The sequence below is a fragment of the Typopeltis vanoorti genome, chromosome 11, assembly GCF_054136105.1.
Source record: "Typopeltis vanoorti isolate ZY-2024b chromosome 11, IOZ_Tvanoo_1.0, whole genome shotgun sequence".
NCBI lineage: Eukaryota > Metazoa > Arthropoda > Arachnida > Uropygi > Thelyphonidae > Typopeltis > Typopeltis vanoorti.
In genome coordinates this window covers 32,566,323-32,589,596 of record NC_143559.1, presented here as the reverse complement: position 1 = coordinate 32,589,596, position 23,274 = coordinate 32,566,323, and the positions used below count along the sequence as shown (strand labels likewise).

The window sequence follows — 23,274 nt, the reverse complement described above, 5'->3', positions numbered from 1 at the left end:
GTATTCAGGACCAATGTACTCTCTAAGCTGTGCACACATGGATGTACACATACTGGTCAAAAAAGAGTGCACATGCCTCATAACTGCATGCACAAAATTTTTACTTTCAGAATTTCTAATTTACAGTCAGTTTTTGAATCCACTATAAAAATGAATTATATGATAAATCATAAATGTGTTACTTGTTTTACTTAGTAATTTCTAGAGTATCTCCACTCCAATATTACTCTTACCCATTCCAGTTTAATGCATTCTAATTTGTTACTTTTAGCCTGTGCAAACCGCACTGACATCAGCAAGTTACAGAGGCATATTGTTTAGTGTCAGTTGTCTAGACTAGAAGTACAGTCACTTGAACTCTTGCCAAAGGTGATGGATTTTTGAAGTATACAGATTTAAAAGAGTTAATTTAGTGTTCACAATTTTACAGGTATAACTAGATTTAAAAAAGGACAACATTAATATAAAAAATATTACATTAATGGATTTAGTGTGTCAAACCTTCAAAATCTCACTATCGAAATTAGTGGTAAACAACTGGAATTTTATTTAAATTCAGGTGGCTGAAAAAATGTGATATATGTTTATAAACTGCATGAATTTGCACAGTATTTTAAGCAGCTGAAGAAATAAGCATTTAGGTTGTTCTAATAGAAATATTGAGAATGCAATATACAAGCTCTTCTAACAAAGAGGTAACCAATTTTAAGCATATCAAATTATGAGTTTTTGACTTGTGACTTTGCCACTGTGAGCACAGGCTACTTCACATATTGAGTCTGAGACTGGAAACTTGTTCACAAAATGTTTTTCATTTCACACGGGGTTAGGCAAAAATTAGAGGGATATTGTCCAAAAGACTTTTGAAACACATAACTGATGTCACAAATTTAGTATGAAAAATCAACATTAACAACATTAAATTGAATTATGAACAAAAGTAGGTGAAACAGAAAACATGAACAAGTAAAACAGTTCATAAAACAATACAATTTATATTGATGGTAATAAATCTCATGTGGAATAGATGACAGAATAGGCAAAGCTAGAATTTGGAGAGTTAAATAAATGAAATTTTATGGAACAGGAAAGAAATTAGTCAAAATACCAAACTAGTGGTATTCAAGAGTGCCAGTAATCTTCACATAATGGAATTGCTAGTTGAAGCAGAAATATTGTTGAACAAAGACCAAATATCAGATATGAGAGATTAAGGAAAAGAACAAATGGCAGTAATAGCAGCATCTTATTAAAAATGATCAGAGCAAGGAACTGTACACAGTTATTGTTCAAGAATGTGCAAGCAGATCTAATTCAAAGTATTAGGTCTTTTTTTAATGCTAATCCCACCCATGAAAGGATGTAAATCTTTCTTGTGATTGGGCTAGATTACATAATATCACTGGTGTTTGAAATGAAAATGCAAGGGGAAAAGATAGAACAACCTAGAGAATAGATCTAGATAGATTGATGCATTTAGAAGACAAATATCACAGCTGGCAATATTGAAGACTTCAGAAATAATACTGATTTTGGAGGCAGTTGCTGATAGAAAATAAGTATATGACAAAATCTTGTGTCAAACTGTCCAGGTATTGTATAACATATTGTACTGTATCACATTAAAAAAAACGTCAGGTGATGTTTCACTGGAAGGTTTGTTTAAAGAAGGCTCCTAGTTCAGATAAGTTTTTTTTTTTTTTGACTAATTGTAAATAAGTGTGTGTTATGTGTAAGAGTTGTGGTAGAAATTGTGTGCTTGCATTGTCTGTAGTATGCGGGCTTTTGTTTAAAAATTTTTTAACTTAGCACACTGATACAACATGGCGGTGAAAGGCAAATCCACAATTTGTCTTTTACGTGGAAAGATGTGGATATTTATGTAGAGTAGCTGAATAAGAGAAAAGAATGAGTGTGGGTATGTAGGGAAATGCGATATTCTGATGGACCATGAGGCTTTCTTGAATATGAGTTTAAACAGTTTAACTATGAGTAGGAACCATGGTGTCATAACTGACATGGTAGTTGTTCAGAGTATGTGTGGAAATGATACTGCAGAAAAAAGTTCAATTGATGATAAAACTGATAATTTATACACGTTAAAAGACAGAGTAAAATTAATGATTAAGTGGGCAATAATGATGTGGAAAAACTGAGTGCAGTTAATGGTAAGGTGACAAGCGGATTGACGATGAACAAGTGTGTGATGTGATAAAATAGCAAGAGTGAATTGTAGTGAAAAAAGGTTGCAAGATTTGAAAGCTGAGTTGGTGAAGATGAGGCAGATGTGGAATGAAATGAAGAAAATTGTAGATATGTATGGAAGAGTGAAGAAGACGAAAACAAATGATGTTGGTATGAAAATGGTAATGAAATACCCGTGAGTGGCATTGTAAGGAGTGCAGTTTGTTAATGTGTGGAATGAGTTTGAAGGAAGAATTGAACTGTATAAGAGTGATGGACTGCATTTGAATGGTTTTGGTGTAAGCCATTTGGAGAGACTGCTGCTTGGAGGGAGAGGAATAAGTGCAGAGAATGAATCTGAGCAAGTAAGAAGTGGTGTGAAAAAAGTGGGAGAGTGAAGGAGAGATTGAAGTGGTGCTTATGAATGAAGAAGTGAGTAGCATGAGTGTAGAGAATGAGAAAACAAGTGTAATGTGCAAGACCAACAGGGTAACAGGGAGACTTAGGGTGGACAGGGGAACATGGTGTGAGAAAGGTTAATGCTCTAAGAGGATGCCAATGTGTGTGTGTGTGTGTGTGTGTGTGTGTGTAGACAAAAAGGGAAAGGGTTGATCTGGGCTGTAGAGAAAACAGTTGGATTTGAAGAGGGTTTTAGGATGAGTAAGAGAAAAAAGAAATGGCTTCAAGAAAGTATGAAAAGTCATATCTAATAAGTGGTGTCAGCGAAACTTGTTATAGATCCAGGAATGAGCTGTTATGTTTGTATACAAATCTAGAAGTATTGGAAACAAGGGAAACAAAATGGTTGCATTGAGTTTGTTCACCCCAAAATTGTTGGAATAAGTAAGACATGATTGGATCAGGATGAAATCCTGACAGGAATAGAGATCATTGAAGGGTATGATGTATTTTGTGAAGATAGAAAAGGTAAAAAAAGGGAGGTGGAGTGCTATTGATGATAAAAAAAAAAAAGTTATGTCCATACAAGGTGGAGATACAAGGGAAATAATGGTAATTGTTTTGATACAGTATGGTGTTAGGTGGAGGTGAAGAGAATGAAATACATTGTCAGGCCTCGCCATCTAGTCCTGTTGTTTGCTTTTCTGGAGGCCTCAACTCTCTGAAGATCAGTCACTCCACACACACACACACACACCATCCATCCATCCATCCATCCATGTCATTGATGGTCTATCCCTTCCTCTTTTTCCAGGAACTTTACCTTCTATTACTGTTCTGAGAGTCCCCTTCCATCCTTTCAATGTGTCCAAAATATTTTAACTTTCTTCTGTCAGTATCCTTAAGGAGCCTTAAAGTTCTACTGATATTTTATAACACCCATTCATGATATCCTCAACAGCCTTCTGTAACACCACATTTCAAAAGCAGATATCCGTTTCTTATCTGACTTTTTTAGGTTCCAAGTCTCACATAAGTTGCTGTTGGGAAAAACAACTGCATCCAAAATCCTCAACTTTATTCTCATGGAGATAAATCCAACCTTCCAGATTTTAGACAGGTCTCTGACTGTTTTAGCTATTCCTTACCTTCTTATGTCTTCTGTACAGCAATTCTTCACATTAATAATGGATCCCAGGTACTCAAACTTGTTGACTTCCTCAATTCTTTCTCCATTAAAGTACACTTGTTTCTCAAGAGCTTCCCTGTTTATATTTCCTCTGAGAACCATAATCTTTGTCTTGCTAGGATTAAGTTGAAGTCCTCTGTTATTACTGATCTTGCTAACTTTGTCAAGGATTAGTCCTAGTTTTCCATGTCATTACAAAGGAGTACTATATCATCAGCATATCTCAGATTACTGATCAAGCTACCTCCTGTCCTAATTCCTGTTTTGATCTCATCCAATGCTTCACACATGATGTCCTCTGCATATATACTAAACAAGTGAGGAGAAAGTAAACATCCTTGCCTAACTCCTTTTCCAACTTGAAGCCAGTCAGTCAATCTAACACCTGTCTTACTGTGGCTTCTTGCTCCTTATACAAGTTAGCTATCAACCTGATAGTGTGATGAGAAAAACCCATTCTTTTCATTACTTCCCACAGTTTCACATGCTTAACACAGTCAAAAACTTTAGAGTAGTCTAAGAAACACATTACCAGAGGGAGTTAGAATTCTTTATATTTTTCTGTGATCTGTCTTAAGTCAATGGGTCTGATCTCTAGTGCCCTTACCTTTCTTAAAACCTGCTTGTTCCTCGGGCATCTCTCTCTTCAATAAAATTTTGCTTGCATGAGATATTAAACTAATAGTTCTATAGTTCTTGCACGCCTTCACATCACCTTTCTTATGTAGTGGTATGAAAACCGACGTCTTCCAGTCTCTAGGCCATGATCCTGTCTCTCATATCCTTTTAATCAATAACACTCTTATCCCTCCATCCCCTGTGACCTTAATTAACTATGCTGGGGCCTTATTGCTGTTAAGCTGCTTAACTGCTCTTTCAACTTCATGCCTAAGTGGAGGAGGTTCCAAATCAAAATTTTCCTGGTTAGATGGCTCCACATTTTCTTTATCCACTCTGCTGTACAGTTCCACAGTATTCTTTCCACTTGTTTTTGATTCCCAACTCTTCTGTTAGTAATGCCCCATTCATGTCTTTTCTTCACATAGTATAGAACTTTTCCTTGTCCCGCTTGATGGTTCTTCTGACTTCTGTATATAATCTCTTATATTCTTCAGTCCCTGTATCTCTTTGTTTTTCCAACTGACTTCTTCTGAAGGATGTTGCTATAGACCTGGAAATGTATATGCAAATGAGCCAAATAAAGGGTGATCATTATGGAGTGATTTTAATTAGGACAGTATAGATTGGGATGATGAGATAGCAACCAGAATTAAAGAAAATGAGTTTCTTGAGTTTTTGAGGGACACCTCAGGCAGTATTAACAGAGAGCACACAAGGATTGAGGGTCTTGCATTTGATCATGTCATCAAAGGATGCTATTATAAATGAGCTGTCAAATCTTTCTCCAGTTGGTGAGAGTGACCATGAAGTTGATTACCTGGGTAGTTGCCAGCTATATGAGGACTTCTGTGAGTCAATGGTATATGCGGAACTACAAGGCTGGTGATTATGAGAAGCTCAGGAGACAGCTGTAGCATGGAATGAGGAGTTGAGTGGAAACGAGATCAGTGCTGTTTGGGTGATATTCAAGAACTGTTTAGTAGAAGCAATGTCTAAATGTATTCCAAAGGTCAGACGATTAAATAAGGTAGGTGTGAAATGGATCAATGAAGAGATTAAGCATGCAGTACAGAGAAAAAAGGCATTATAGAGGCAGCATAAGAGGAATGGTAATAATCCATTCCATGAGGAATACAATGAACAGGCAAGGGTCACTTGGTTGGTAAGGGTAACAAAAGTGCAGTATGAGCAGCGGTCAGCTAGTAAAAAAAAAAAAGAATCCTAGGCATTCTTTCAATATGTAGCCAAGAGGAAAAAAAGAATAATGAAAGAATGACACTGATTGGAGAAACTTATATCTATCTTGGTATAAGAACAACTGCTACAAAGGATATAGTTTAGATATTTAATGATCAGTTCATAAATGTCTTTCATGCTTGTGAATATGACATCATGGAGAGTTTGAGAGCAGTGGATGAGGATGATGAAAGATTGACTGTGAATGAGGAAGAGGTATATGGGGAATTAAGCAAAATTGATATTAGTAATGCCATGGAACTTGATGATATATCACTGTGTATTTTGAAGGCATGTTCCAGGGAGTTGACAAGTCTTGATATATTTGTTTAATATGAGTCTTACATTGAATCAAGTCCCAAAGGAGTGGAGGGAAGAAAAGATTATACCATTTCATAAAGGAGGTGACAGAATTCAAGCATCAAATTATACCAGTCTGTATGTCAGGTGTTGTGTTTTAAAGTGTTGGAATAAAATAATGACGATGATGCCTGTCAACGTTTAAAGCGTTGACAGGCATCATCGATTTGCTAAAGGGACATCATGTTTTAGTAATCTACTTGTTTATTGCAATATGGTGACAGCAGCATTGAATATGGGTTGAATATAGGAGATGAATACACAGTAGTATACTTACACTTTACAAAGACTTTTGATAGATTATCGCACAATAAGTTGATAGGCAATCTAGAGGGGATGGGGTTGGATATTAAACTTGCATTGGATTGGATATTGGCTGTCTGATTGGTATCAACAAGTTGTGTATGGGGGAGCAATATCCCAGAAGAAGAAAACTAGTGGTGTGCCTCAGGGGCTGTTTTAGGACCATTGCTGTTTAACCTGTATGTTAATGATATTGGGGAAAGATTTGAATGGGGATATACAGTTATTTGCAGATGATGCAAAGTTGGGACAAACTATGAGGAGTAGAGCAGATGATGTGGCCTTACAAGAAGACTTGAATAGGCTAAGTGAATGGGTATGGGAGTGGGGATGACAGTTCAGTGTTGCAAAATGTAAGGTTTTCAAATTTGTAAAACAAAGATGAGATTTGGAATTTACTGTTGGTGAGGATTTATCGTTAGAGGTGGAGGAAATAAGATATCTTGCAGTGATGGTGGATAAGGATCTGAAATTTAGAGAACATTTTGCCAAAATTGTGAGGATGACACAATGAATTCTGGGAATGACGTGGAGGACACTGACTTGTAAAACTAAGGAGATTCTGGTTCCATTGTATAAGGCTAAGATTAGGCCAGATATGGATTACTGTGCACAGATTTGGTCACCTGATTTTCAAAAGGATGGAGAGATGGTCCAGAGGCAATTAACCAAAATGGCTTCTGATCTCTGGAATGTTGAATATGAAGAAAGTTTGAGACGATGCCGTTTGCAGAGAATAGGAGGAAGAGGGGTGTTATGAGAGGGATGTAAAAGTTAGTAAAGGGTTGTTATAAGATTAACATTGAAGAGGGTTTTCATAAAATGATAGAAGATGGGGAAGAACAAGAGGTCATCCCTGCCTGGAAGCTGTATAAGGAGGGTGTGAGCAAGGGAGTGAAAAGCAGGTTTTTTTCTTGGAGAGTTGTGAATGATTGGAATGCATTGCCTGAGATCGTGTTGTCTGCAGAGAATTCGAATGTGTTTAAGGCACTATATAGTGAGCTGTGTGTATGGTAAAAGGGATCTCCTGGATGGGTCTGACTCCATGGAGGGGGGGGTCTTAGGATAATAATAATAATAATATTCTTCTGATGATGCATGCAAGGAAATGGTCATATATAGTTTTTTAATATTGTTTTAATAGTTGAATTATAGACAATTTTTTTTTTCATGATTTACTTTTTGATAAAATCCACTTATGGGCTTTGGTTTTTGTGAAAGCATTTTAAAGTAATTGCAGATAAAAGGTACATTTCCTTAATATAATACAAGGATGAGCTCTTTATGTATATCTCATTTTTGATATTCATGATAAGTAAGTTGAAATACAATACATTATGTTTGCAAATTTCCATCTGTGGAGTTTATTATATATATAAATTTATTTAATCAGACCATGCTGATTCTGACTACCCTAGCACTGTGCCCTTAATTTTTCAATTGGGTGAATTATTTGTAATTAGTGTTAATTTCCTCTTATCCTTCATATCTTAATGTTAAAATTATAACTTATTCTTGTATTTTTCTGTTACAGTCTGAGATAGTGTTTTAGTTAAAACTTATATGATGCTTCTTATTTTATTTTCTGCAAATTATCAATTTTCAGGTGAACTTGTTTAGATTTCACCTTGACTCAGTAATATAGAATTATGGTATTAAATACCTTTATAAATAACTGACAGAAACTTCTGTTAATTATTTATTAAAGCATTCCTTTGTTGAAATGAAATGTGTATTTTAAGTATCTGAATATAATATTTTTGTTATGCGGGAGGAGATAATAAATATAAGATAAAGTTGTCTTATTTTTGAAATATTTTGTTTCGTAAACTGAAGTTCGAATTTAAATCAAATCATTTTGTTTGTTTAGAGTGAATAGTGATAACGGTGATAGAAGAATACCCCAACAGGATAATGTCCAGTATGCAAGCAATGCTGGTAAATATTGCAAATGAACTTAATTCAATATTAAAGTTAAAATCATAATTGTTTTATGTATAAGATATTTTATGTATTGCACAGGACAGCAAATACACAAGATTTTCTTTCTTTAGAAGCATTGCAGCCATATGTGTTTTTAAATGTGTGACTATACATTTTTTTTCTAACCTATTGGTTTTGAGAATCAATGCGTGTAATGGGATAATTGTTATGCAATAATGCATTTTAATACACATTATCATATTCTGAAAATAAGATATTCATTCATCATCATCAGAGTTGAACTTGGAAATCTCAGGAAGAAACCATGAATGCAAAGAATGTTTCACCAAAATATTTATTAAAAGCCCAACAGGAAATAGAACATGAATATGTTAACAGACTACTGCTAGGTTTTTCTGATTAGAAAAGCATTACACTGTAATAAATAGATGACAAAATTAATATGATAAGTTAGCGTAATATCTTTCTAATCAGAAAAGCATAGCAGCAGCTGTTAATATATTCTTGTTCCATTTTCCCCTTGAGCTTTTCTGTAAAACAAATACTTTGGTGCAATATTCTTTGTATTCATGATTTCCTCTCTGGATTTCTTTAAGGTTAACTCTGAAGATGAGAAAGAAAGTGAGGAGAGAAATAGAAAGTGTCTTCATTCTTTAGTGTTTTTGTGTTTTGAAGTGTTCATAATTTTGTAATGAGTAGTTTTCCTGTGTTCTCTTTTCAGATTTTTCAAAAATTGTAAACCTAAACCCTATAAATTTTAAAGTTTCAAACCATCACTGTTTATTAGATTTCTTATTGGTGAGTTAATAACAAGAGAACTAATTTACTTTATTTTAGAAAATTCATGTACTGTAAACTCCATTTAATTCAACCTCAGATAATTGGCTATCCCATTTAATTCAAAGTGGATTCCATCCACCCACTCCTGAAAGAGTTTTGTGTGTTTAATATGAAATAATCTTATTTTTTAATTTGAAGTTTATAATGTAACTACTCTGAAAAAGTTTTTTTTGTCTTTCAAAACATTTTGGTCTTCTCAGAATTTCATCTGACACATAATTTCCATTAGCAAGTTGTGATATTCAGGACTGCAAATTGGTTGGCTACTAAATTTCAACTGAGCCATCAGGGTATTCAGCTAAATTAGGTAAGTTGCAGCAGATATTGTGGTGAGATAGCTCTACAAATAATACAGAAGTAGTACATTCAAAGTAAAAAAAAAGTTTGCTATTGGAACAACATCAAATTGAAAAAAATATAGATAGGAACTGTTACCATAAGAAGCATCAGTGGAAAAGCAATAGAAAATAGTGAGCTAGCAGAGTTACTACAGAAATACCATGTTTGAGGTAATCGGTGTGACTGAGATAAAGAGGACTCAAGCAGGTGTGATAATCCACGAATTATTTAGGCAGCAATGATAAAGGAAAGGAAGGAGTAACTTTAGTAATACAACACTGACCAGAATGATGAATTTCATCAATGAAAGGCAATATGAACATGTACTATAAAAATTCTGGACATAAATTGGTACAAAGAGAACACAGAAATTAGGAAAATCTTATGTTACTGTTTGATAGTCATCATCATCATCAAATTCCTGCCATGTACCCTCAAGGGGTGTACAGGATATGATAGTACCACATGAAAAAAATTACATCAATCCACCTATATCTTGGTCTTCCTCTGGGTCGTTTTGCTGCCAACCTGGCAGAGAAAACTTGTTTTGCTAATCTTTCCTCTCCCATTCTATTTAAGTGACCATACCACCTGAGATTAGCTCTGTTAACGCATTCCTGGATGCTGACAATGCCAAGTTCTTTCCTAATATCCTCGTTTTTAATATGATACTGCCATTGATGCCATCTGTTCACGCCTATAATCTTTCTCAGGACTCTCATATCTGTGGTCTCTAGTCTTTGGTCAAGTGTTTTACTTCTGACCCAGCTCTCAGATCCATAAGTTAAAACTGGTTTGAACACTGTCTTGTATACAGCTAATTTAGTGTTCTGACTAATTTCTCTCTTATTCCATATGAATTTATTCAATTGACTTCCCACCATACCAGCTTTGCTGATTCTGTTGTCTATTTCTATATTTAATTTACCATCTTCACTAAAAATTATGCCTAAATAGCTGAAATGTTTTACTTGTTCAACGGGTTCTCCATTCACAACACAGTTGACATTTTCAATGATTCTGCCTATTTTCATTGTCTTTGTCTTTTTATTGCTGACCTTCATACCATATCTATTACAACAGCTATTCAATTTAGTCAGAGAATCTTGCAGACTTGTAGCGAATTTATTTAGAAGTATAACATCATCTGCATAAAGCAAAGAGCTGACATTAACATCTCCAATTTTGATATCATGTTTAATACCACTTTCCTTCATAATGTGATCCATATAGATAATGAATAACAGAGGGGGATAATGTACATCCTTGTCTCACACCAGATTTAACATTAAACCATCTTCCTGTACTTCCTTCAATTCTAACTGCTGACTTACAACTCAAATAAAGACTAAATATTGCTTGATATAATGCCCCATTGACACCATATAACTGCAGCGTATTGAATAGCTTCTCTCTTGGCACCTTGTCATATGCCTTTTCCAGATCGACAAAACTTAAATACAGATCTTTGTTATATTCCCATGCTTTCTCGACTATTTGTCGTAAAGTGAAGATCTGATCCTGACAGCCTCTATTTGGCCTGAATCCAGCTTGTTTTTCACCAAGCTTTTCTTCCACAATTCCTCTCAACCGTTTCTCAAGTATACTTGCATAGATCTTGCCAGGAACACTCAGTAGGGAAATACCTCTGTAATTCTCACATTCAGTTTTATTTCCCTTTTTATATATTGGTACTATGAGAGCTCTACTCCAATCATCGGGAATTCGTCCCTCTGTCCAGGCTTTCTGAACTATGCAGTGCAGCCACTGTAAGACTCTTATACCACCATACTTCAGCATTTCTTGTCGAATATCATCTACTCCTGCTGCCTTTCCAAATTTCAAGCCTTTGATGGCTTTTTCTACTTAAAGTATGGATATGTATTCCTGACTGCATGCCTGGTCAATGTTTTTTACCACTGTGCTGTCATCACTGCTTGTTTCATTTAGCAGTTTTTCAAAGTAATTACTCCATACTTCAAGGATATCTTTTTCTCCCGTTTTCATGTCACCTTTATCATCTCTAATTCCTTTTATAGCACTCTTTCCTCCATTCTTAAGCTTCTTCAACAACCTCCAGAATATTTTGCCACCTTCTTGATATTTATTTTCTATATTCTTGCCAAAGTCCTCCCATGACTTTTGTTTAGCTAGTTTTACACAGTGTTTAGCATTCTTGCATTTGTCCCTATATTCTCTAAGAGCACAAGCTGACTTATTTGACAGGAACTTTTGGTATGTTTTCTTCTTTTCCTTCACTGCCTCTTTAACTTCCTGTGTCCACCAGGGAGTTCTGATTTTTTTATCCTTACAGACAACCTCACCACATGCCTCTCTGGCAGAATCATTCAATGTTTTCTTCAGATTTTGACACTGAATCTCCAAGGTTTGATTCCTGTTCTCAAACTCTTTCATTTTTTCTTCAATAATCTTTGTGTATTTTAGTCTACAGCTCACATCTGAGAGCTGCTCAACTTTTATTCGCTTTAAAACTTTCTTACATGTTCTTCTTTTCAATATGAAATTCAATTTTATCCTGCTCAAGACTAAATAGTGATCACTTCCAATTTCAAATCCTCTGTACACTCTGGTGTCCTGCACCAGGGAGAAAACATCACTATCAACAATAACATAGTCAATGAGACTTTTCTTATTCCTAGCCTCTTCTCTCCATGTGAATTTGTGCACATTTTTATGTTGGAACATGGTGTTAGTAATAACCAGTCCATGTCCTGAGCAGAAATCCAACAGATATTTGCAATTATTATATAGACATTTATTATATAGACATTATATTGACATTATATAGACAAATATAGAATGATGGTACAACATGTTTGATAGTCACATTCCCTATATACAAAAAATATGCAGGGGATTTGATATAAGAATGAACACAATTTCTGAGCAGATGAAAAATGCTTATCACAATGCAAAGGGAATAATATAGGAAGTTTTATAAGGAATCAAATTCAAACAGCTTTTGGATGTGAACTATGTCTAAATATTATTCAGAAAAAGTTACAATTGGAATATGGGAATCAAACCTTAGAAGACTCGGAGAGGGAATCATATGGTGAAGTTGCCTGCAAGATTTAAAAAAAAAATATACTGCAAGGTAGAGATGCCAGCAATTTGTAATGATTTTTCTTTGTAAGTTGGCCAGTCTATGTCCTTCGAAAATGCAGGGGGAAAAAAATGTAAGAAAGCTGTTTGTAGAAGTAGCTAAACAGAAGTCATTGTAAAATAAATAGCATGAAGATGGTGAGGAATAAATGGAGGAGACAGTGCCACAGAAAGAATTTTAACTGATGAATGATAAACTTGAAGAATATTCTGAATGTTTGGAGTAACTATTAAGATAAATAAGATAAGCAAAGACAGAACAGGAATTCAAAAATTCCAGAGGACTGTCCGACCACATGTGAGAATCCTGGCTGGCATGCTGCCAAGAAGAGTCAGTTCATGTTGAAGGGGAGAAAGGAATAAGGCGATATACAAATTCGTCACAACACCCAAAATCACATACTTTATACATAAAATTTTCCAACTGTTATACAAGTAAAATGGTTACCACTTTAAAAACTAGAATTTTCATTAAAAAAAAGCTAATTTTCCAACATATAATAATAAACACTCATCATTGATTACCCTATTATTGTAATGGATTCTCCTTCTTCCATACACAGAAGTGTCAAGGGGTCTCGCATTTGTGGTCAGACAGTACATTTCAGAATCGGAGGTATAAAAAAAATAGCTATTGGAAATCTGAAATTGGAAAGACAACTGGAACACATTTGAGCAGAAATTTTGAAATATGAGGTAGAAAAATTTAAGAGTGGTTACATTGTAAATTTCATAACATAAAATTTTGGATGATTGGAGCACTCATAGTATATATTTATGAAAAGTAAAATGTTAGAATTAGAAGAACTTTGCTACTTTATGCAAGCATACTCGAGAGGAAAAAAAAGTGTTGCTGAAGGCCAAATGGGAGTTGGAAAGAATGGATTTTTAATTTGACATATAGGCAAGAAATCATAAGAATATAACAAGGAACTTGTTCAAAATGCAGATCTAGTGCTAAGAGCAAATGGTACAGTTACATGATATAAATAGAATAGGATATTATACAGGCAATACATATACACACAGTCAGTCATTGACTTATTTCTTGCTTTTCTTCCTGTATTCTTGGCAGGACTCAAGCAAAGAATACAGGAAGTAATCTTGCACTACTTTGGCTTCTGCAAGATGGACAGTTCTGGATGGTCTGGTCAGGATCAATCAGTGATATTGGCCTTGCCTGCAAGGGTCAGTGGTGTTGCAGTAAGTCTCTCATCCCATGGTCTTGAGCGGTCAGGATCCAAGGCGTGCTGTGATGTTGGTATAGTATCCAGGATAGCCCTGGTGTTTCATTTCTGAGTGCATTCATTGCTTGCTTGCTGGTCAGTGGGTGTCCATGTTTGGCTCCGTAGTGGGTGGGGAGTTCTGGTGCCTAACCAACCCCCCCCCCCCCCATGAGCATGAATTCTTTATATTCAAACGTTTCAGAGGTCATAACAGTCTCAAACAAGTACAGAAGCACTGAGAAGTGAAAAACAAAAGATTTATGATACCAGTATAAATGTACCAGTGTTTTTGATTGATCATCCACATAATGGGTGAAAAGCCAACAGAGAAAACATCACCCTTCTTTATTCAAAAGGGTTTAGATGGACTGGCAGGATCTTCTAAAACAGTTAAGAAAATATGTTCTAGTGATATCCTGGTGGAATCATCATGTCAGCACCATTCTGAAAAAATTTGAGAGTACCAATGGGTGGAATACCAATCACAGTAACATCTCATAAGACACTCAATTCTTGTAGAGGAGTGACATACGAATGGGATCTCTTTGATGTTCCCAATGATGGGGATATGTGCAGAGCTTAAAGATCAGAGTGTGATGACAGGTGTGAGGCACATTCTGATATATAGGGATGGTCACTTGGTTATAACCAGGAATATTATCTTTACTTTTCATACACCTAAGTCTCCAACATCTATAAAAAACAGGGTATCTCTCATCTGTCCTGTGAGATTGTATGTCCCTAATCCATTAAGGTGCTTTAAATGTCAGAAATATGGACAAGCCCAAACTATCCGTGTGGCTCTATCACTTGTGCCCAGCATGGTAGTAAAGAGCACGATAACAAATCTTGCTCTGCAAAGAAAGCTGAATGTGTCTACTGTCAGGGAGATCATCCAGCTTACTCCTGTGCATATCAGAAGTGGAAAGATGAAATTTTAATACAAAAGATAGAACAAAATATATCATATCAGAATGTCAAAAGGAAGTTAGCTACCGCTACACCTGTTATGAGATGGTGGCAGTTAGAAAATATCAACTGCATCTCAAGCTTGTATGTCTATTCCACCATCGGATAATTTCACCGAACCGAACTTTACGGTTGCGAGAGCTTCTTTATTGAATCCTTCAGTCATGTGACTTGTGGTTGTTAAACTGTGAATGAAATTATTTTGTATGTTTTTGTTCTTCATTCACATTTAACATAATCTACCATACACACTAGACTTGTAATTAATTAATGTAAATCACTTGTTTATAATTTAATATTCATATAACTACCTTTAATTTTATCTAATATTTAATTAATCAAAGATATATGTGTTAATAATGAAAAGACTGTATTAAATATTATTAAGCTATTTTATTTATTACTATATTAATATTATAAGAACTTGAATTTGTTAATTTAACTGTGCATTAATTGAAATATAAATATTCTCTATTTATTCCTACTTGTAGAAGTTTAACGTTATGCAATAGCTCAGTTTTGTTATGTTTTGTTTTGTTGTCATGGAGACGCATGTAAGTAAGCGAGTGCGAGTTGGAACACTACGTGAGGGAGAAAAGTTGAAAGTTTAGTTAAAGAAATCACGAGAACAATTTAGGCGGGAAGAATGGATATAAAAAGGAAGAACGCTGAAAATATAGAGGAGAGAGAAATAGATTAGAGAGTGAAAAGAGAGAGAGGTTGGCATTCGGTTGGAATTGGAGTATTCAGCATTCGGTTGGAATTGGAGTATTCAGCATTCGGGGAATCAGAGTGTGATATTAGAGAGTCGGCAAGTCACTCAAGCAGCTAATTTAAGTCTACTAGTCAAGAAGCAGTTAGCTAATAAGTTGTAGAATAACAACTATAGCTACGGAAAACAGCTGAGAGACTAATAAATAGACTAGCGATACTTGAGTTGAGATTTAATTTCAGCGCCGACCTTTCAAGGACATACGGAACCTTGAAGCAAAGCACGAAGTTACTAGAGAGTAGTAGAGGCTATAAAGTAGAAGTTTACCGTTAGCTGTGTTTAGGATTATAGTGCCTAAAGAATTATTTGAATGCAGGAGGAATGAACAACTGTGCATATAAAACCTCAAGTTAAGAATTATTGTGTGTTGCCTTAATTCATGAGTGATCAGTAGCACTTCATGCAAGAACGTTTGTTTTGTGTATAGTGACCGATGATTAATTCAGTTATTGCTTAGAAGATTTATTTAATGAGTGCTGTATACTGCTCAAGGCGTTTACAGTTATAAAAAATGTTTGTGTGTAAGTTTATGAAGAAAGAAGTTTATCGGTAAGATTATTCCAACCATTAATATTCCTTTGCAGAGAAGTGTGCGAGTTTCATCCTAGAATTTCCTTATACTAACAGTAACTATTGCGGAAATTAGCTGAAATGTAAATTTAAAAGTGTTTGTTTGTGAAGACGTGTTACTGCAATTTTTATTGTATTTTGGAACTTAAGGAACTGTGAGAAGACTGTATTATAGAGATAACAGATTTACCTTTGTCTGAGTCTGTATGATTGAACTTATCTGAGAAGCAAATGGTTGTGATATCTTAATTACTGATTTGAACTTAAGTGTAAAATTTATGATTTAAAATTAAATGTTTGTTTTTGTTAATCTAAAGTTGTGTTTTGCCTGAATCTCTTTTACAGCACCATTCATAAAATATTCGAACTAAAGTGGGTAAATTGAGTAAGTTAAATATACTCGGCCACTATATAAAATAACAACGTATAAAGGAAGGGTAGTTGAGAGTTGGTTTATCTTCAATTCTCGAACTAATTCAAATATAAAGTGGCGCAGTCTTTAAATATAAATTTTCTTTATATTTGAGTGTTAGAAATCAACTTACAACTTATCAATATTAGTTAAGAACATCTTAATAGTAATCATGTCGGATCCAAAGTATAGATTGAGAAGAAGTAGGATCCAACATGGTCTCACTTAGAAATAACTCCAAAAATGGTTCCATTTGATGAGAACTCGCTTGTCAAAAAATTATTTGATGAGAACTCGCTTGTCAAAAAATTATTTGATGAGAACTCGCTTGTCAAAAAATTATGGCAAGGACATCATGTAAAGATAAACCACCAAACAGTTCATAAAAAGGAAATGCAAATCAGGACTGGCACACGTACAACTGAAACCAAACATCTAGTATTATGGCAGCAAACCAAAATGCAGCACAGAGATTATAATTTTTTCTCAAGACATATTCAAGGAATCAGCTGAAATGATTAAACATCCTCAACAATGTAACTTAAAACAGGAGATGATTATACATAGTCTGGTCTTCTCTAATTCGACATGACATGCAGCTACCAATAGTTCAAGCAGACCGTGAACCAGCAAACATCATCACAGTAAATGCATGCTTTTCATTGTTATTCCTGTTTTTTAAATGTAAAGCAAAATAATACATAATTTCATTATGTATTATTTTTCTTATTCATGTATTTCTCCTGATATTAAAACGAGGCTTTTTCATGAAACTAGTAATGTGATATAAAAATTATTCTATCCCGTCTGATTTTTCCATGTGAAATAATACTGGTAAAAACATTTCTAATAAGAAATTAATATTGACCAACATAGTAAAAAGTTATAAATTTTATTTACCTAAGGGTACTGTTGATATTTAAGGTGAAACTGAGGATATAACAGAAAGATTGACAGAAGCAAATACTGCTTTTGGCATATTGAATGATATATATGGAAAGTCTCCAAACATAATAAAATCAAAATAAGGATCTCCAGCAGCAATGCAAAGACGTTGTTGTTATTATTATTTTGGTAATCTCCATGGAGTGGAGTCAATAGACTCATCATTTGAGGCCAACTCAACCAGCAACACGTCTATCATAATGAGTTTTGAAGTTATTTACATTATCTGCATTCACAGTGCACTCTGGCAATGGATTTCACTTGCCAACAACTCTCCATGCAAAAAAATCTACTCCTCACACTCTTCTTCACCATCTTTATAAAACTTCCAGGGATAGCCTCTCATTCTTCCCATCTTAACATCCACTCTTTTTATAATTTCTTTTGTATTAATCTGATGAAATTCCTTTCATCATCTTTATCACATCTCCTATTTTCCTCCTATCCACCAATCTCTGTAATCTGCATCCTTTAAATGCTCTTCATAACCAACCCTACATCTTTGGACCCTTTCTAGTGTTTCCACATCACAATTAAAACCAGGTGACCAAATCTGAGCATAGCAGTTCACATATTTGGTCTGACCAATGTCTTATATAGACACATCACCATCTCTTTATTCCTACATGCAAGTGTATTTTTTTTTTATCATAGCAGTAATGCGATGTGCAGTCTTTGCAACACTTGCAATGTGCCCTTGGAGCTTCATTCTGCTGTCCATCATCACTCCAAGATCTCAAATCTCATCCGCTTTCTGAAGCACAGCCCTACCATGAACATCAATTGATAAAGAAGCAAGAAAACCAAATTGAATAGTTTTCCAAGTATTTAATTTCAAAATATTTTGAATATTTCGAAATAAAACAATGTAAATAGAAGTGGTTTGGCCATCTACTGAGAATGGACAGAAAAATTCCAAAGATTGCTTTGATGTGGATCCTAGAAGTAAAAAGGAAAAGAGAAAGGTCTAACTCATTTAGTGAAGAACAATAGAATAAGAGAGGAGGATTGCCAATTGGGAATGTTAGAAAGGTAGAATTCTCTCCTCCTCCTCCATTTACTTTGATGTGGATCCTAGAAGTAAAAAGGAAAAGAGAAAGGTCTAACTTATTTAGTGAAGAATGATAGAATAAGAGAGGAGGATTGCCAATTGGGAATGTTAGAGAGGTACAATTCGTTGCAACAAACTGGGTAAATGGAGGAGGAGGTGGATCATAGCTGTATGTTCTACAGCAGGCATGTCAAACTTGGTTACCTCCAATGGCCAAATTAAGAATTATACATCATGCTGCAACAGAAAAAAAAATCTTAAAGAGGAAACAGATTTTTTTAATATTAACATTATAGTATATAAGTACAAAATAGGGGTGCTTAAGGGTCAAAGCTGTATAACTGAGAGGAGACCTCCACATAGCCTTTCAAGGAATGCGGAGAACCGACCAGGGCTTCTGACCTAATGTCCAATCCTCACCTTCTCGTGGTGCACCCTGTCGGGTATCTTCTTTGATACTGAACGAATGAGGATGGGCTGGCAATTTGGGATTTAGCCGACCAAATTGTATTCTTATTGGTTAAACCAAAATAAAAAAAATGATAGTACAACATGACAAAATTTCATGCCGGCTGGGGCGTCGCCCGGTTAAACAAGGTCCCCGTTGTTTTTGCCAGGGAACCAGGGCGAACAGCGAAAAGTCAGCTACTGGAACAAATCTGAAAACAAACCCCAACTCAACATCACCAGAGTTAAAGATCGGTACTATCAACGTAAGAAGCCTGAATGGCAAAGAAACGGAGCTAGCTGAGGAATTAGATAAGTACGAGATCGACATAATATTTGTGACTGAAACAAAAAAGACCAAAACTGGTGAGATCTTTCTGAGCAATAAATACAAAATGTTATATTCAGGCAATGACAATCAAGGAAAAGAAGGAGTAGCCATAGTATTCAACACAAAATGCGAGGCTAATCTTTTTGAATGGCAGTCAGTCTCAAGTGGAGTAATCTGGGCAAATATGAGAATGGAGAACTGGACAATGAGACTTATTTGTGCCTATGGTCCCAGAAGGTTCTACTAAGGTAGAAGTGGAGGAATTTTTTGACGCTTTAGGAAAAGTTGGTCCTTGTTGGGGATCTAAATAGCAGAGTAGGAAATGATTGTGAGACATACAAAAATATTTTGGGAAAATTTGGAGAAAAGAGCAAAGCTAATAATAATGGCAAATATCTGTTGGATTTCTGCTCAGGACATGGACTGGTTATTACTAACACCATGTTCCAACATAAAAATGTGCAAAAATTCACATGGAGAGAAGAGGCTAGGAATAAGAAAAGTCTCATTGACTATGTTATTGTTGATAGTGATGTTTTCTCCCTGGTGCAGGACACCAGAGTGTACAGAGGATTTGAAATTGGAAGTGATCACTATTTAGTCTTGAGCAGGATAAAATTGAATTTCATATTGAAAAGAATAACATGTAAGAAAGTTTTAAAGCGAATAAAAGTTGAGCAGCTCTCAGACGTGAACTGTAGACTAAAATACAGAAAGATTATTGAAAAGAAAACGAAAGAGTTTGAGAACAGGAATCAAACCTTGGAGATTCAGTGGCAAACTCTGAAGAAAACATTGATTGATTCTGCCAGAGAGGCATGAGGTGAGGCTGTGTGCAAGGATAAAAAAATCAGAACTCCCTGGTGGACACAGGAACTTAAAGAGGCAGCGAAGGAAAAGAAGAAAGCATATCAAAAGTTCCTGGCAAATAAGTCAGCTTTTACTCTTACAGAATACAGAGACAAATGTAAGAAAGCTAAACAGTGTGTAAAACTAGCTAAACAAAAGTCATGGGAGGACTTTGGCAAGAATATAGAAAATAAATACCAAGAAGGTGGCAAAATATTCTGGAGGTTGTTGAAGCTTAGGAATGGAGGAAAGAGTGCTGTAAAAGGAGTTAGAGATGATAAAGGTGACATGAAAACTCATGACTTATTTTTTCACGGTATTAACAACACCACAAACACTTTTATTAACAAGGATGTTTTATTAACGCTAATATTTCGCTGATTTTCAAATCAGCATCATCAGAGCACAACACACATGTAAACGCGACAGTGAGTGAAACAATATAATTGCAGAAAGACAAAAGACCTAAAGTCCTATTTTTGGCGCCCTCTAACGGGAGAAAAAAAAAAAAAAAAAAAAAACAGCAGCAGCAGTTATCCAGGAGTTTTTCTTAGGATAACTGTCTCCCAAATTTTTGGCAAATTAATGCAACCATATTTGTTAAGGTTGGGAGAATTTTCAAAAATTCTCAAAAAATAGTCTTTCAGATCTATAACGACTTCTAAATAGCACATTCGTTTTTCTCCATCTAATCCTGTGTGAAGGAGTGTCCAAAGCGTGGTCTGCCAGTCCCGACTTGCCATAGTAATAGTAGCGAATGTATCTTTCATGTTCTTCCAGGCGGATGTTCACTGATCTTCCTGTTTGCCCATAATAGGCTAAGTCACAGTCACATGGAACTTCATACACTCCTGGGTGTGCTAAAGGGTGAAGTTTATCCTTTGGTGAGCGGATCAGAGTTTGTGGTGTTGTTAATACCGTGAAAAAATAAGTCATGAATAACCAGCAACGCCTAAGCTTATCAGTTAGATTAGTGACATGAAAACGGTAGAAAAAGATACCCTTGAAGTATGGAGTAATTACTTTGAAAAACTGCTAAATGAAACAAGCAGTGATGACAGCACAGTGATAAAAAAACACTGACCAGGCATGCAGTCAGGAATACATATCCATACTTGAAGTAGAAAAAGCCATCAAAGGCTTGAAATGTGCAAAGGCAGCAAGAGTAGATGATATTCGACCAGAAATGCTGAAGTATGGTGGTATAAGAGTCTTACAGTGGCTGCACTGCATAGTTCAGAAAGCATGGACAGAGGGACGAATTCCCGATGACTGGAGTAGAGCTCTCATAGTACCTATATATAAAAAGGGAAATAAAACTGCATGTGAGAATTACAGAGGTATTTCCCTACTGAGTGTTCCAGGCAAGATCTATGCAAGTATACGGTTGAGAAGAATTGTGGAAGAAAAGCTTGGTGAAGAACAAGCTGGATTCAGGCCAAATAGAGGCTGTCAGGATCAGATCTTCACTTTATGACAAATAGTCGAGAAAGCATGGGAATATAACAAAGATCTTTATTTAAATTTTGTCGATTTGGAAAAGGCATATGACAAGGTGCCAAGAGAGAAGCTATTCAATACGCTGCAGTTATATGGTGTCAATGGGGCATTATATCAAGCAATACTTAATCTTTATTTGAGTTGTAAGTCAGCAGTTAGAATTGAAGGAAGTACAGGAAGATGGTTTAATGTTAAATCCGGTGTCAGACAAGGATGTACATTATCCCTTCTGTTATTCATTATCTATATGGATCACATTATGAAGGAAAGTGGTATTAAACCTGATATCAGAATTGGAGATGTTAATGTCAGCTCTTTGCTTTATGCGGATGATGTTATACTTCTAAATAAATCCGCTACAAGTCTGCAAGATTCTCTGACTAAATTGAATAGCTGTTGTAATAGATATGGTACGAAGGTCAGCAATAAAAAGACAAAGACAATGAAAATAGGCAGAATCATTGAAAATGTCAACTGTGTTGTGAATGGAGAACCTGTGGAACAAGTAAAACAATTCAGCTACTTAGGCACGATTTTTACTGAAGATGGTAAATTAAATATAAAAATAGACAACAGAATCAGCAAAGCTGGTATGGTGGGAAGTCATTTGAATAAATTCATATGGAATAAGAGAGAAATTAGTCAGAACACTAAATTAGCTGTATAGAAGACAGTGTTCAAACCAGTTTTAACTTATGGATCTGAGAGCTGGGTCAGAAGTAAAACACTTAACCAAAGACTAGAGACCGCAGATATGAGAGTCCTGAGAAAGATCAGAGGCGTGAACAGATGGCATCAATGGCAATGTCATATTAAAAATGAGGATATTAGGAAAGAACTTGACATTGTCAGCATCCAAGAATGCGTTAGCAGAGCTAATATCAGGTTGTATGGTCACTTAAATAGAATGAGAGAGGAAAGATTAGCAAAACAAGTGTTCTCTGCCAGGTTGGCAGGAAAACGACCCAGAGGAAGACCAAGATATAGGTGGATTGATACGGTACAAAGTGCCTTAGACGATAGAAATATAAGATCTGATAATGTTGGAGTCTTGACAAGTAACAGACTGATTTGGAGGAAAATTGTAGATAGGAAGTTAGTAATGATGTAAATTTTTCATGTAGTACTGTCATATCCTGTATACCCCTTGAGGGTACATGGCAGGAATTTGATGATGATGAAGTACAAAATACGACCATGTTACAAAAATACATATAAAATATAAAGTTTACATATTTAAATAAAATTATACATATAATTTTTTTGAAGAAACTTGATGTTTTTCATGAACAAAATCTTCAAAATTTTTGTTGAATTTGTTGAGCTGTAGTTATTTTCAATATTGCTTGCACATGCTGGTCTGTTAATCTTGATCTTTCCACAGCTTTATTAAAGTTGAAAATAGTTGTTCGCATAAATATGTGCTACCGAACATAGATAAAATACACCTAATTGCACATAACACATTGGGGGTGTCGATCGACTGATAAATAATTTTAGTTCTTTGGAATTCCAACATCAATATATTTTTGTTTCAATACAGAATTGCACTGAATTTCGATTAATTTCAAGCGTCAATTGTCATCAACAGTTTCAACATCAGTTGATAGAGGAGAAGTAAATAGGTGAAACTGATTTTCATATTTCTTAAAAATATGAAA

At 35.2% G+C, this 23,274-nt stretch overlaps 1 protein-coding gene across 1 annotated transcript in view; it reads left to right on the top strand.

The window, feature by feature from the left end:
* The window catches only part of ena (ENAH actin regulator enabled), a 247,765-nt gene that overhangs the window by 116,331 nt on the left and 108,160 nt on the right, over positions 1-23,274 (top strand). Inside the window, exon 5 of the mRNA XM_090400769.1 lies at positions 8,163-8,230. Within this exon, the coding sequence (XP_090256895.1) occupies positions 8,163-8,230 (68 nt within the window). The remainder of the gene's footprint in view (positions 1-8,162; positions 8,231-23,274) is intronic.